General features: G+C 39.5%; 1 protein-coding gene across 1 annotated transcript in view; it reads right to left on the bottom strand.

The window, feature by feature from the left end:
• KCNU1 (potassium calcium-activated channel subfamily U member 1) overlaps window positions 1–12,305 on the bottom strand; it is a gene marked incomplete at both ends in the record, with an annotated part of 106,337 nt that overhangs the window by 61,664 nt on the left and 32,368 nt on the right. The window contains 5 exons of the mRNA XM_081129651.1: window positions 1,016–1,142; window positions 5,699–5,796; window positions 5,934–6,023; window positions 9,471–9,539; window positions 9,909–10,021. Coding sequence (XP_080985777.1) covers window positions 1,016–1,142; window positions 5,699–5,796; window positions 5,934–6,023; window positions 9,471–9,539; window positions 9,909–10,021 — 497 coding nt within the window. The remainder of the gene's footprint in view (window positions 1–1,015; window positions 1,143–5,698; window positions 5,797–5,933; window positions 6,024–9,470; window positions 9,540–9,908; window positions 10,022–12,305) is intronic.

Raw genomic sequence — 12,305 nt, 5'->3', positions numbered from 1 at the left:
ACATGAATTATAGCAAAAACAAGACCAAGGACTTATTTCAAAATCCACATCTTTGGAAGGTTCTGCACTTATTACATATTAAGTCCAATTTTGTACACCTTCCTAGGTATAATAATTAATAATTGGAATAATAAGGAATATTTAATGAACACTTATTCTCAGCCAGGAGTCAAGAACATTGGTTTAAATACCTAATCTCATTACAAAAAAACCTGAAAAGAATTCATTACTTTTATACTCGTTTAAGATATCAAAACTAGGACACCTAGATATTAAGCAACTTGCCCAAGATCAGACAGCTGAGAGCCAGCATTTGAACTTACCTTATGTCACACCAGAGCATAATGATTATGCTCTGCTGATAATACAGTATTTAATGGTACACAATCACATTTCTCAACCATTAAAGATTTTTTCGGTATAAGATAGCTTCTAAACTGCAGTGTCACCAACATATTACCGAGTTATTCATAATAGGGTTTAGAGTAATAGAACTTTTAGATCAACCCTCTATTTAAAATCACTAGACAGATCCCCCTCCCTCTCCACCCCTGCATTCTAGTTAGTTAAGGTTTGAATGTATTAAAGAGCTGTAGGAAAAAGAGAGTGGGATGGGGGTGGATTTACTGACCCTATTTTGCAGATTCCAAAACAAAGACACTTCCATCATCAATTTGTTGGAATTGGGGAATATATTAATAATAAAAGCCATTTGGGAATAGTTGAAATATCATCCCAACCCACATTTCTAGAGCACCTGAGAGGTAATTTGAAAGAAACCAGATATGTTGCCTTTTGTTATCATAGGTATAAATTATTTCAGGACTGTTGGGAGAGGTATATTTGCTGAGCTTAATGATATTGGCTGAAGTAGAGATGAATTCTTGTTGGTGAGAAACAATTCCATTGGTCAGTATAGGAGCTGATAAAACAAATATTCTGGTTAAAGTCAAATTTTTATTGCGCCATGATTCTCGGAAAGCCATAGGGGACCAGGATTCTCTGAGGCTCTTACCTGGTGGCAAAGCTCAAGTTGCTAATCGTGCTTGGCTGTTTGCTCAACTGTTTTCCTGGAAAAGAATCACTCTTTGCTTTCCTCCGGAATTCCTTTATGCTGGAGGTGTTTGCCATTATTTTTGTCCCTGCAATAGCATAGCAGTCTTAGTGAGTTGGTATAATACCTGCTCATAAGAGATTTTGAAACTTACCGTTGGCTGAGGCATTTCTAGGCCCTTAACTAGGGAAGCTGGGGATCCTTAGCTACAGACGAGTTCTAAGATGATCAACTATAGGAGACTGTAATTTCCTTCTATAGGATTCAGAGTGGGTGGAAAATGATTGTGAGGATTCAATACCATATAGTATGCTTAAAATAAATACCTAGTGAATTGATGCTGTATTTTTCTAATCCACCACTCCTCTCATCTCACCCAGCAGCATTGCATCTAGGGAGCCTTCTTGCTGCAGGCAGAGTCTAGAGCCACTACAGGATTCTAAGGAAAAAAAACTATACAAGTCCCCTCTCCCTTCTGCAGATGGTGCTCAGGTTGCAATTCATTCCACTAGGACATTGCCTCTTTTTCCTTTCTTTTTCCTTTCTTTTCCCTTCATGGCTTCCTTTATTATTAATTCTCACAACATTTATAAAGTTCAAAACCTGGAAATAACACAAAAGCAAGTAACTTTTTTTCATCTACAGAATGGGGATAATACTGGGGGACTTCAGAGGGTGATTGTGAGGATAAATGAAAGAATGTTTGACATTTAATAATTAAATGAGCAACATGAAGCTGCACTGAGATGGGAAAAACTGACACATGAGCCATCACTTCTTCCCATGCACACCTGTTGGTACACAATCATGCCCTTCTTACTACAGAACCCACTTTCAACCTAGGAATCCTTTCAACACACCAGGACAGGAAGCCTTTATTGGTCCATTGGCACTTGGTATTATGATAAAAAAATAACATTCTAAAGGGTGCTTTGGAAGCTAAATGTTCTCTTACACCCTTAAGGACCCTGCATTATCTGCTTCCCTGAACCTGATCAGAGATGGGAAGACTGACTGACTGAGGAAAACTGATCAAGATGAGGGACAAAGTCAGAGAGCAGCCATCATTGCTACTCTTCCCCCACCCACCCAAGTAGAGACAAGAGACTTGGCCTTTTCCTCCTGTGTCAATTTAAGAATCATTTCTGTACTGAGACTACTCAGAATGGGGAGTTCCTGTGGGTGGAACAAGACTTTAAACCCACACATCATCAGGTTTTGTATAATGGCTGACAGAAAAAAACCACAAGAAAATCTTGGTATCCCTCCTCATTTGTTGTAATTCTTTCTGAACCACTGGAATCCATGGAAAAGATCAACTGAGTCAAAACACATTTCTAAAAGAAGAGGGACGTCCTTTGGATATGTGACCTGTTGGCTGAAGTCATCAGTCATTGCATCACACAGGTGTGCTAAGAGCCAGGTTTGGCACAAGATTGCTCCCTACCTGTAATCCTCAGAAGCCTCCACTTACATCTGGAGGCGGGAGGGGGGCTTTCAGGTTGACTGACATTTCCTTATTTCGTGGTTACCTCTTGCCCTGGGGGGATGGCCCAGGCAGGGAACATCTGAAGAAAAGTCTGAGTGAGGACTCGTGTGTTACCAACTGTCAGTTTTTCAAGGCTAGCGGCTTAGTACATGTGATAGAAGCTGAGCTATGGAATGTAAAAGGCAACATGCTCAAACTGGCTCAGGAACAATGGAACTTGAGGGAAGTCTCTGCCTTCTCAAAGCCTAACTCTCCAGCCAACAACATTTGCCAGGTACTAAAAAAAGAGTGTGAAATTTTTGCTAAGGCTTTGAATCTTCCCTTGTGCCATTCTTCATAAAGTCTCTTCTGAAAACACATTAATGATTTGTATGAGTTTGGAAGCTTTCATAATTCTCAAAGTACACTGCCCACTCCCTTCACCCCATAACATAAGATGATTCTTACGTGCCCCTCCCTGACCCGGTGGAGGACCACATCTCTAAAGCCGCAGGCGTTAGAGATTTCAGTGGTGAAATAGCAGGCAGTGAACTCTATAGTTGGCAACTAGGAGAACTCCTGCTCAAAAACTTATCTAACGTACATTACACCGAAAAGCAGAAAGACAATTACTCTTCCTGCTCTGAAGGCTAGTAGCTCTATTAGTCTTCATGCTCTGCCAGCCACCAAAAAAAGATAAAATAAAATAAAAATCAAGGAATGGGTTAAAATAAGTATCATGTACTAGAACTTCTCTGCCAATTTTTATTTCATCTTTATTTCATTGATTAGAAAAAAAATAATGATTCTCTTCCTGTTCCCATAGGTAATATGATAATTAACATATACATAGTACTTACCACTTGCCAGGCACTAGTCTTAATGCTTTTTATATTAATATACTCAATTTGTATACCTTTAGGTACTGATATTCTCATTCAACCCTTTGAGATGTGTAATATTATTACCAACATTTTACAGAAATATGAAGCATAGGGAGACCTTAAATAATTTGTCCCGAGTCACACAGATAAGAAGTAAGTGACCTATACCGAATTCATGTTCTAACCATGGCACCCTGGTGCCTTTCTAAAACTTTAGGAAGTTAAGTGGAGAAACTCTGGTGTGGTTTTAGTTTAGAAAAATGAAAGTAATCAAAGGCAGAGGGATTATGAATCACAGATTATCACAGCAATTTTTCAACCTTTCTTCTCTCATGGCACAATTAAACTAATTACCAAAAATCTGCGGCACACCAAAAAATATATATATATTTGCCATCCTGGCAAAAAAAATAGGTATAATTGGATTCATTCACACTGGATGTCTATTATTGTGTTCGCTGTTATCATTTTTTACTTTGACAATCTAAGGGAAAAGAGTTCAGTGCCCCTGACTAAATAGTCAGGTACTTCATTGCATGTTTTAAAAATTCTTGAGGCACACCTGTTGAAAATCGCTGGAATATCAGAATGGAAAAGGGCCATAGAAGTGATGAGAACTTCCCAGTTTGGAAATGATGATACCGAGGCCCCAAAAGATAACATGTTTTCCCTAAACCACAGCTAAGGCGTGGCACAGCTGTGGCCAGAACTCAAGTCTTCTGCATTCTCATTTGGTACAGTAGAAGGAAGAAACTGGCGGGACCGAGCAAACTTATTTAGCAATAAAGTGATACTTATTTGAAGGGAATAGACTGGGGTTAGATACCCTTTATCTGGCTCTGAAATGTGAAATATTCAACCTAGAATTTGTACTAATCCAAAGTCAGTAAAGTATTTATTTTGGCATCCATTGGTAAGTTCCTAAGTCCTTTACTGAAAGTTAAATCTCTGGGAGAATTTCCAGATAGTATCATGACTTTCAAATCTATAAGGCCAAGCAGTCAGCTTCTACACTGATGTCCTCTTTGGCACATTGTGGCTAGAACTAACTCTTCAGATTCAAATTCACTCCATTTCAGGCTCCAGCCACCAGACCAGCGAGCATTTCATGGTACTCTGCTGCCATCATCTGACAAATTGAAGTCAAGAACAGTGAATCTCGATAGCAGATTACTAATAGGGTTCTGAATCCAGTAGGATAGGCTCCGTAGGAGAGGTGACTGAGGATCGGTATGGAGCAGGAAGAAGAAATGATTCTATTATGAGAAGAATAAAAAATGCTGAGCAAGGTAATAACTACATCAAAGCTCAAACATTAGACTGTAAATTGAAAGTCTCACTAATTTATTCCTTTGATACTATAAAATATATGTCACAAAAGTGGGTAAAAATTACCATATCTACAAATATGAAGGCAGAGCCTTTCTCTTTAAACAAAAATATTCCCATCTTTATACTAGAGCAACATCCTGCTTTAAAATATTTATAGTAAAACCACACTTAAAAGTCAGCCAAACAAAGGGATGAATACTTATTTTTATAAAACATTTGTATTTGCAAAATGACCGATAGCAGTGCAAGCATATGGGTGTGTATAATTTATTTGAAAAAGTTTTATTTGTGCACTGTGTTTATAAGAATATGTCTCCTGCATGAAACCATGTTAAATTTTCATGTAGTATAAAGTTGCATACAGTGAGATGATACTTTTAACTTATTTTTTTCCTTCTTACACTTTCTTTAGTGGGACATTCCTCCTATTTAGTTAGCCTCATCTATTGCCTCAAAAGAGATTCATAGAATTAAAAAAGAGTCAATGTTTAACTTTTCAATCCAAAATAGGATCTTAAAACCCATTTAATTTACAATATTCTTCAGACTGAAGCATTTTAGGAAATTATAGGAATAGTTTTGTGGGGTTTTTTCTACGCCCCGCAGTATCTGATCTCTCAAGGGGAAATGGAAAGACTCAGAACGTGGAGACGTGGCTGAGACAGAGCCTTTCAGTTTGCATATAGAATGGAAGCATGAGAGGTCCATGACCTGCTCCTCAGTGAATCTCTTTCAGAGTCACTTGCCTGCCTATGAACGAGTTGAACTAGATAACTAGTAAGGTTGCTCTCGGCCCTAAAAGACTGATTCTCAGAACTTGTATGCCCCGTGGGGAAATGTCTGCCACTTCTTGGCCAAGTTAACATGGGCACGGTCCTTTAAGGGATGGGTCCTTTCCTCTTTCCTTGGCCGAACCCCGGGATGCTGGGCTGAGGCCAGCCGGGTGTAAAGTGCAGTTACCTGTGAGGTGTCGAAGGCTCCTGCTTTTGCAGTTACATTTTCCAATTAGCTCAGGAGAATGCACATCACCGTGACAGGTGGCACAGTAAAAGAAGGCTCTGGACAATGAAAGCAAATCAAGAATGACTTATGTGAGGCTTAACACTAAGCAAGCACGGCGCTGACTCAGTCTGCCTGCCATTAGGTTGTGTGTGCGTTAGGACTTTCTCCCCTTGAAGCAATAAAATAAAATTACCTTTTGACGTTCTTTGCAGAATCAGCAATAAAGAACCCTAATGTGTTCTTATGCAGCTTGACCTCCTCAGATGGATTTAGCATCAGGCCACTAGAGACAAAAAATAAAAATAAGGCAATTTTCCCCTCCACTCTCTGTGCCAGTATTTGGTGTTTCATTCTGTCATTACCTATGGATTCTCTAAGTTACAGAGTTACTAGGACTCAATCCCCTTTTACGGCTAAGCATGGTAGAAAATGTGAATTTGACTATTTTTGACACTCTGATTGCTGCTAAATATACTGAGGGAAACCAAGCTGCACACAACACAGTTGTTGAACTGTGTACACAGCTGACTGAAGGGTAAGTTCTTTCGTAGACCGTGTGTCCAGAATCTGAGATGGTCAAACAAACTCAGAATGTATGGACCCTTGATGATTTAGGCTACCTGTTGGCATCTAGGCCAAGGCCACGCACTTGCGAGACTTACTAGTGGTGTTCATCCTTAAGCTACTTGACCTTTAGAGTTAAATTATGTCTATTAATTAGTTGGGTTCAAAAGTTCCTTTTATTTGCTGATACATTTTCTGAACTTGTATATTTCCTTGGACTTCATTTTTGTCTCCCGATTGCAAGATTTTTGAGAGTAGGAAACACATGAATTGTTTTTATTTCTACATTACTTGAACCTTTCAATTTTCTTTTTCTAGTTTGTGTGTTTTAGAATGCTGTCTTAGGTGTTTCACCCACGGTACTCCTTGACGCTATTGTGAATATTTAAGTTCCTCACACTGCTCCCTGTGTTTGTCAGATCTCCTGGTTTTTCTTTTCCATACCTCTAGTATGAAAAGGTCTCATAACCCTCTAACTCCACATGATGAAAGTGTTATTTTTCTCCCTTAAAACACACTCCTTTTATATTCACATTGGAAAAAGGTTAAGTCTTAATTCTGGCAAAACTTATTCTGCTGTTGGGGTGCCTCTGAGTAACTTGCAAGTGTTAGAGCCTCACAAAAATAAAAGGGCTTGTCCAATGAAAGCTCTCCCGCCTGGTTCTAGGAGGAGAACTGTGCTGAGCAGCTGTGTTCAGGTAGATGATTACCTGAGACACTAGATGGCATTTTCTTAGTATTTATTGACTGATATTTAATGAGTGGAATGATTGCTTTAACTTTAAAAGAGAAGGAACATGAATTTGTGCCTCCCGCCCCTAACATGACTGGTCTATGATCGTTGGCTGGCAAGCATATACTGAGTTCCATCTTCATGTCTCCTTTTTTAAAGGGATGGTCCTCTGAACTCTTTTTAAGTGTTTAATTATGAAGTTACTGTCATGATTAGTATCTTTGGTTGCATTTGAAAGAAGAGGTGAACTTTGGAAGATTTTTCTGAACTGGCGCTATTGCTTAATTCCCCTCCTCATTAATCATGGCCAGTTGCTTTATTAGAGAATGTTCGCTACTGGGACAATCTCAGAACACTATCTAACTGGGTCAGGTCCAACTTTATCTCTTCGCAGGTGACAAATTATTCCCTAAAACAAATCTCTGTAATTACCCAGGGGTTTTGCAAGTCTTAGAGTATATTCAAGTGTATCAATTAGAAGAGAAAATAAAAGGTTAAAAGACGAGATTTTTCCACCAGTGTTTCAATATACTTGCCTAAAGCCCAGCCATTGAGATGCCTATTTTCCTTCCACTCATTTATATCTATGGTGGATTTAGTACAGCTCTGTGATCAGAAGCGCAGCCCCCAGAGCCAAACTGAGTTCAGATTCTGGCTCTGCCACTTGGGAGCAGTGTCAGCTTGGGGAAATTAGCTGTCTGGGCCTCAGCCCCCTCCTCTGTGAAATGGAACTAATAATTGTGCACACCTCACAGCATTGTGAGGATTCAAGAGCTAATGTAAGTAAAGTGCCTATAGCACTGTTGGTCATGAGCTAGCAACCATGTAGGAGATTGTTATTATCAATATCTTTGCAACATTAGGACTTTGATTCACCTGACTTTTTGATGAGAGACCAGCTTTAAATCTATGTTAGAGCAGGTTCTTCTTTCATTGTGAGTAGATGTGTGCTAGACAGTAAACAGCGCCAGGACCTCTTAAATATATGCAGAAATTAGCTGCTTAATAGATATCCATGTTTCTGGTCTATGATGTCCTAATAATAATTCTAATAATGTTTATAGAATTCTAGGATGTCAGAATTGAAAAGGATCTTAAAAGCATTTGGCTCCATAGTTTCCAAAAGCCTGTGAATAAACTGACTGTATCATGGAGACTTAGAAAATTCTCAGGCCCCATCCTTGGAGATTTTGATTCCATAAAGTTCAGAAGCAGGGTTTTAGAATCTATGTCTTTAAAACTTTGCAAATAATTCTGATGGGTAGCCTGGGTTGTTGAAGGCCAAAAAGATGTCAAAATTTGATCAAGTTTTGGGCCAGTCTGAAACCCAAACTGCCTGGTTTAGGTTTAGATTTTGAGATTTTCTTGAGCATGGCAGGATTGCTAAATAGAATTTAGGCAGCCAGACAATACTCCTTGTCACTCTCCCCTGAACGACTTGCTTTGCATTGTACCCCACTGATTTCTTTTGCCCAGATCCCTTCTGCATGCTCTCTACTTGCACAGAACTGTTCTTCTTTCTGACTTTTCATATAAAATCATTCCTTTGTAGTCCATGTGCTACCACTCAAAGTTATTGAATTTTGACTGTTTCCCTGTAATTGCAGTGTTCCTGGTAATGTCAGTTTTAGAGCTAGAAGGGGTCTTAGGTGTTAATTAGCATGAGTTCCTCTCTCTAAAGATGATGAACACTTTGCCAAGGCTACCGGGCTAGCAAATCATAATCTAGACTAGAATCTAGTGTGTTGATTCTAATTTAATTTAAGTTGGATTTGCACTAAGAACCATGCATAAGCCAACGTCTTTCTTGTTCCACATCCATTTAAGCACCCTTTTAAAACTTTTCATCATTTTTTCTCTATATGTCATTGTAGCTGATTCTCTTTCTATTTGCCCTAAATTTTATATTTTCTGATATAACTTCTCTTACTTCTCATATTATCCAATATGGATTCTCAGGAAATGCTGGTAATGTTATCTCTTTCCTTTGCCTCCTCTATTAACAGCAGACTTTATCTACTAGGCCAATCAGATTCCCATTTTGCCATATTTTGCAGATTTGTTTCTAAGACTACAGTTTGTGAGAACATTTTTATCATAAATAATTCTATTTTATAGTATGGTTGCATGGTCAAGATTTGCAAGATCTGGTAATACATTCAGAGGAACAGATCTGAGAAGGCGACCACTGCTGATAAGAATTGGGACAGGGTCATAAGAACAAAGGCAAAGTGCCTGTCCACCCTTTAGGGTAACCATGCTAACCCCAATCATTAGAGAGAATACTAAATGCACCACAGGAGCCTGGGTGCCCCAAAGCCCGGCTCTCAACAAATGGTAGAAAGTTAGTTATGGCTGTATTTTTGGACAAGTCTTAATCATAGAGATTCTATTGAAAAAAAAACACAAAGAGGTTCGAAGCCTCATTACTACCAGCACCCCGAAGACATGGATTTCTGCTCGATGGCTATCAGCATGAGGTGCAGCTTCACAAAGCAGAGCCTGGGAAGGAAGACCAGCAGTCATGAGGAAAGGGAGGGCGGCGGGGCGCTGCTTCACAATACTACAGCTAACACTGTGCTCTGCACCTGGGAGGCGCCAGCACCTCAGCAGAGGAAGGCCTCCCAAATACGCAATTCCCACTTGTAAATGAATCCATTCTGAAGTAACCCTCAGCCAGCATGCCAACTGGGATAGAGAAAATTGTCCCACAACTTCTAGGTTGCAGAGACTCAGACTCATTCTTACATCTTATATTCATATATCTTCAGTGCTTGTCATGGAGCCTGGCCTACAGAAATGCCATCAATGAACATTGCTGAAAGAATGTCATCGCATGAAACGATGAGGAAAGTATTTCTTTTAACTTACCGGGAAACTTCAGGAAAAGTCATTCCAGAGAAGTCATCAGAGAGACGCTGAGTCAGGATTTTGTTCTTCAGGCTACTTAAAAAGATTTTTTGCCAGGGCTGTTTAGGACAAACCTGTAATGTACAATCATGTCACATGAAGCACTTGACAAGGAAGATGGGATGCTATAATTCAAGGTGTTTATTTTGCTAAGCAGCAAACCAGTACCCACTGGTGATAGGGAGGAGATTTGTCCTCGTGCCTAACTGGACAAATGTCAAAGGAAGAACTAAAACTCAAACATGCATCTCAACTACTTTCACTAAAGAGTTCAGAACAAAGTGGAAAAATCGTGACTTAGTTTCTCCCATATGGCATCCAGGACTCCTTGCTGGAAGTCAGGATTCTTCTCGCAATCATTTCAGCAAGGGAGACTGGTCGTTGGGTCAGTAGTAACATGGGAAGGGTGATATAGAATCTAAATTGTCTCTCCCTAGACATGGCTGTTCAAGATGGGTTTTTTAAACATATTAGTTTTCTACTAACTGCAGGCATACCTCATTCTACTGTTTCACTTTATTGCACTTCACAGATGTTACGTGTTTTACAAATTGAAGGCAAAACCCTCCACCAGCAAAAAGATTACAAGCCATTTTATTGAGATACTCACTTTATGGAGATGGTCTAGAACCAAACTGCAATACCTCTGAGGTATGCCTGTAACCACATACCACAAGGGAAACAAATATACATGGCTCCTGCCCAGTATCAGAAACCTTCCTGGGTTCACATGAACTCAAAGAGCCACCTGATTAATGGAAATGCAAATGCAAAAATCAAGGATAGCAGTAGGTTTCTAGAGAAATGGGAGGTGTCAAGGGAGAAGGGATATCTCCCCAAAAGGCTAAATGCAACCTGAGGGGACAGGGGCAGCTGGGTAACTCACCTCTGGCATTTGTGCAAGATCCCTCAAAATTGTGTTATGCTCTCTTTGTGCCCTCCTGTGTACTCCCGCCTGCCTCTGTGAGCATCCACACTGCCCTGACATGGCGGGATAGGCCCCTTAAAGCCCAGAACCTCAGATAAAAGTCTGGGATTTCTATGAACTCTGAAGCACTGTTGGCATGGAGAGTAAAGGCCTATTCAGAAATACTTCCCCAGTGGCCATCTTGTGGTTCAGGAAACACAAAATAAAAACAAACACACACAAACAATAGACAGGGGAAGGACTGGGGTGGGGTGGTAGCCAGGTGGAGGGGGGGGCAAAGGGGGGAAAATGGGGGACATATGTAATATTCGCAACAATAAATTACATTTAATTTAAAGCAACAACAATAAACAAACAAAAAACACACAAACAAAAATTTCTGCCATGCTGAAAACAGACTACCATTTCAGGCAATCCAGGCACTTCCATACCCTTTCCCAAGATTCAGCTGAATCTCCTGCCTTTTCCCCCCAACTCTTAAACTCCTCTGTTGAGGAGGGCTCACCTCACTGGGCAGTTCATACCACTATTTAATTCTCCACTACTACAGAAATTGCCTTAATACTTCTAATCTGAATGTTTCACTTTTGGAAAAGGGTAAGAATGATAACCATAGAGATGGAGAAGACTTCCTGAGTTAGCTTTTAAAAGGTCAGAAAGGGAAACAGGAAGACAAGATGAATTTTGGATTTGGATAGTAGAATTGGGGAGCTCAAGTAAGTCAGTTGAAATAGATCTAATCGAAGTTTAAGCTTGTAAGGAAATGCTTTGTGCCAAAACCAACCAAAAATGCTCTTCAAACTACAATTTCCCACCATACACTCAATATAGTAAAACAAACAAACAAAAACACATGCTACTGATCCAAGGCCTTCTTTTCATCTGAATACTAAGAAGTTTTACAAATATTAACTCAATACTTGGAAAAATCTGATTATGAGATTAAAAATTTGCATTTATAGATGCAAAAACTGACAGAGAAAGTTAAGTGCCTAATCAGAGAAAAATGGGACATAAGACACTGGAGTCCTGGCCATTAAACATAAATAAAAGTTACAACACCTGAAGCACCAGAGTAGTGTACAGCATTAAAAACAGCTTGCTCTGTCCTACTCTGTCCAGTTGAGGATTCCTGAAAGTGAGTTTCAGACTTCACTTCCAAAACAAAAAAATTGTCATGTCCACAAATACCTCTCAATTCCTGTATTCCAAAAACCATTTTATGATGAATGTTGACAGATAACCATCCTCAGTGAGGAGGTTACAACTTCAGATAAAAAAGAAAAAGACAAGCATAATAGGGCTGGTTTTACACGTCTCTACCTTCTATATTTCCATGAGAAAGATGAGGCCTTCACACAGAGAACTCATTCCTTTTGTTTTCTCTGGTCATAGAGATTAAAATAACAATCATCACAACCGACACTGCA

Source organism: Miniopterus schreibersii, assembly GCF_964146895.1.
Source record: "Miniopterus schreibersii genome assembly, chromosome: 2".
Lineage (NCBI taxonomy): Eukaryota > Metazoa > Chordata > Mammalia > Chiroptera > Miniopteridae > Miniopterus > Miniopterus schreibersii.
This window is presented reverse-complemented; position numbering and strand designations above follow the sequence as displayed.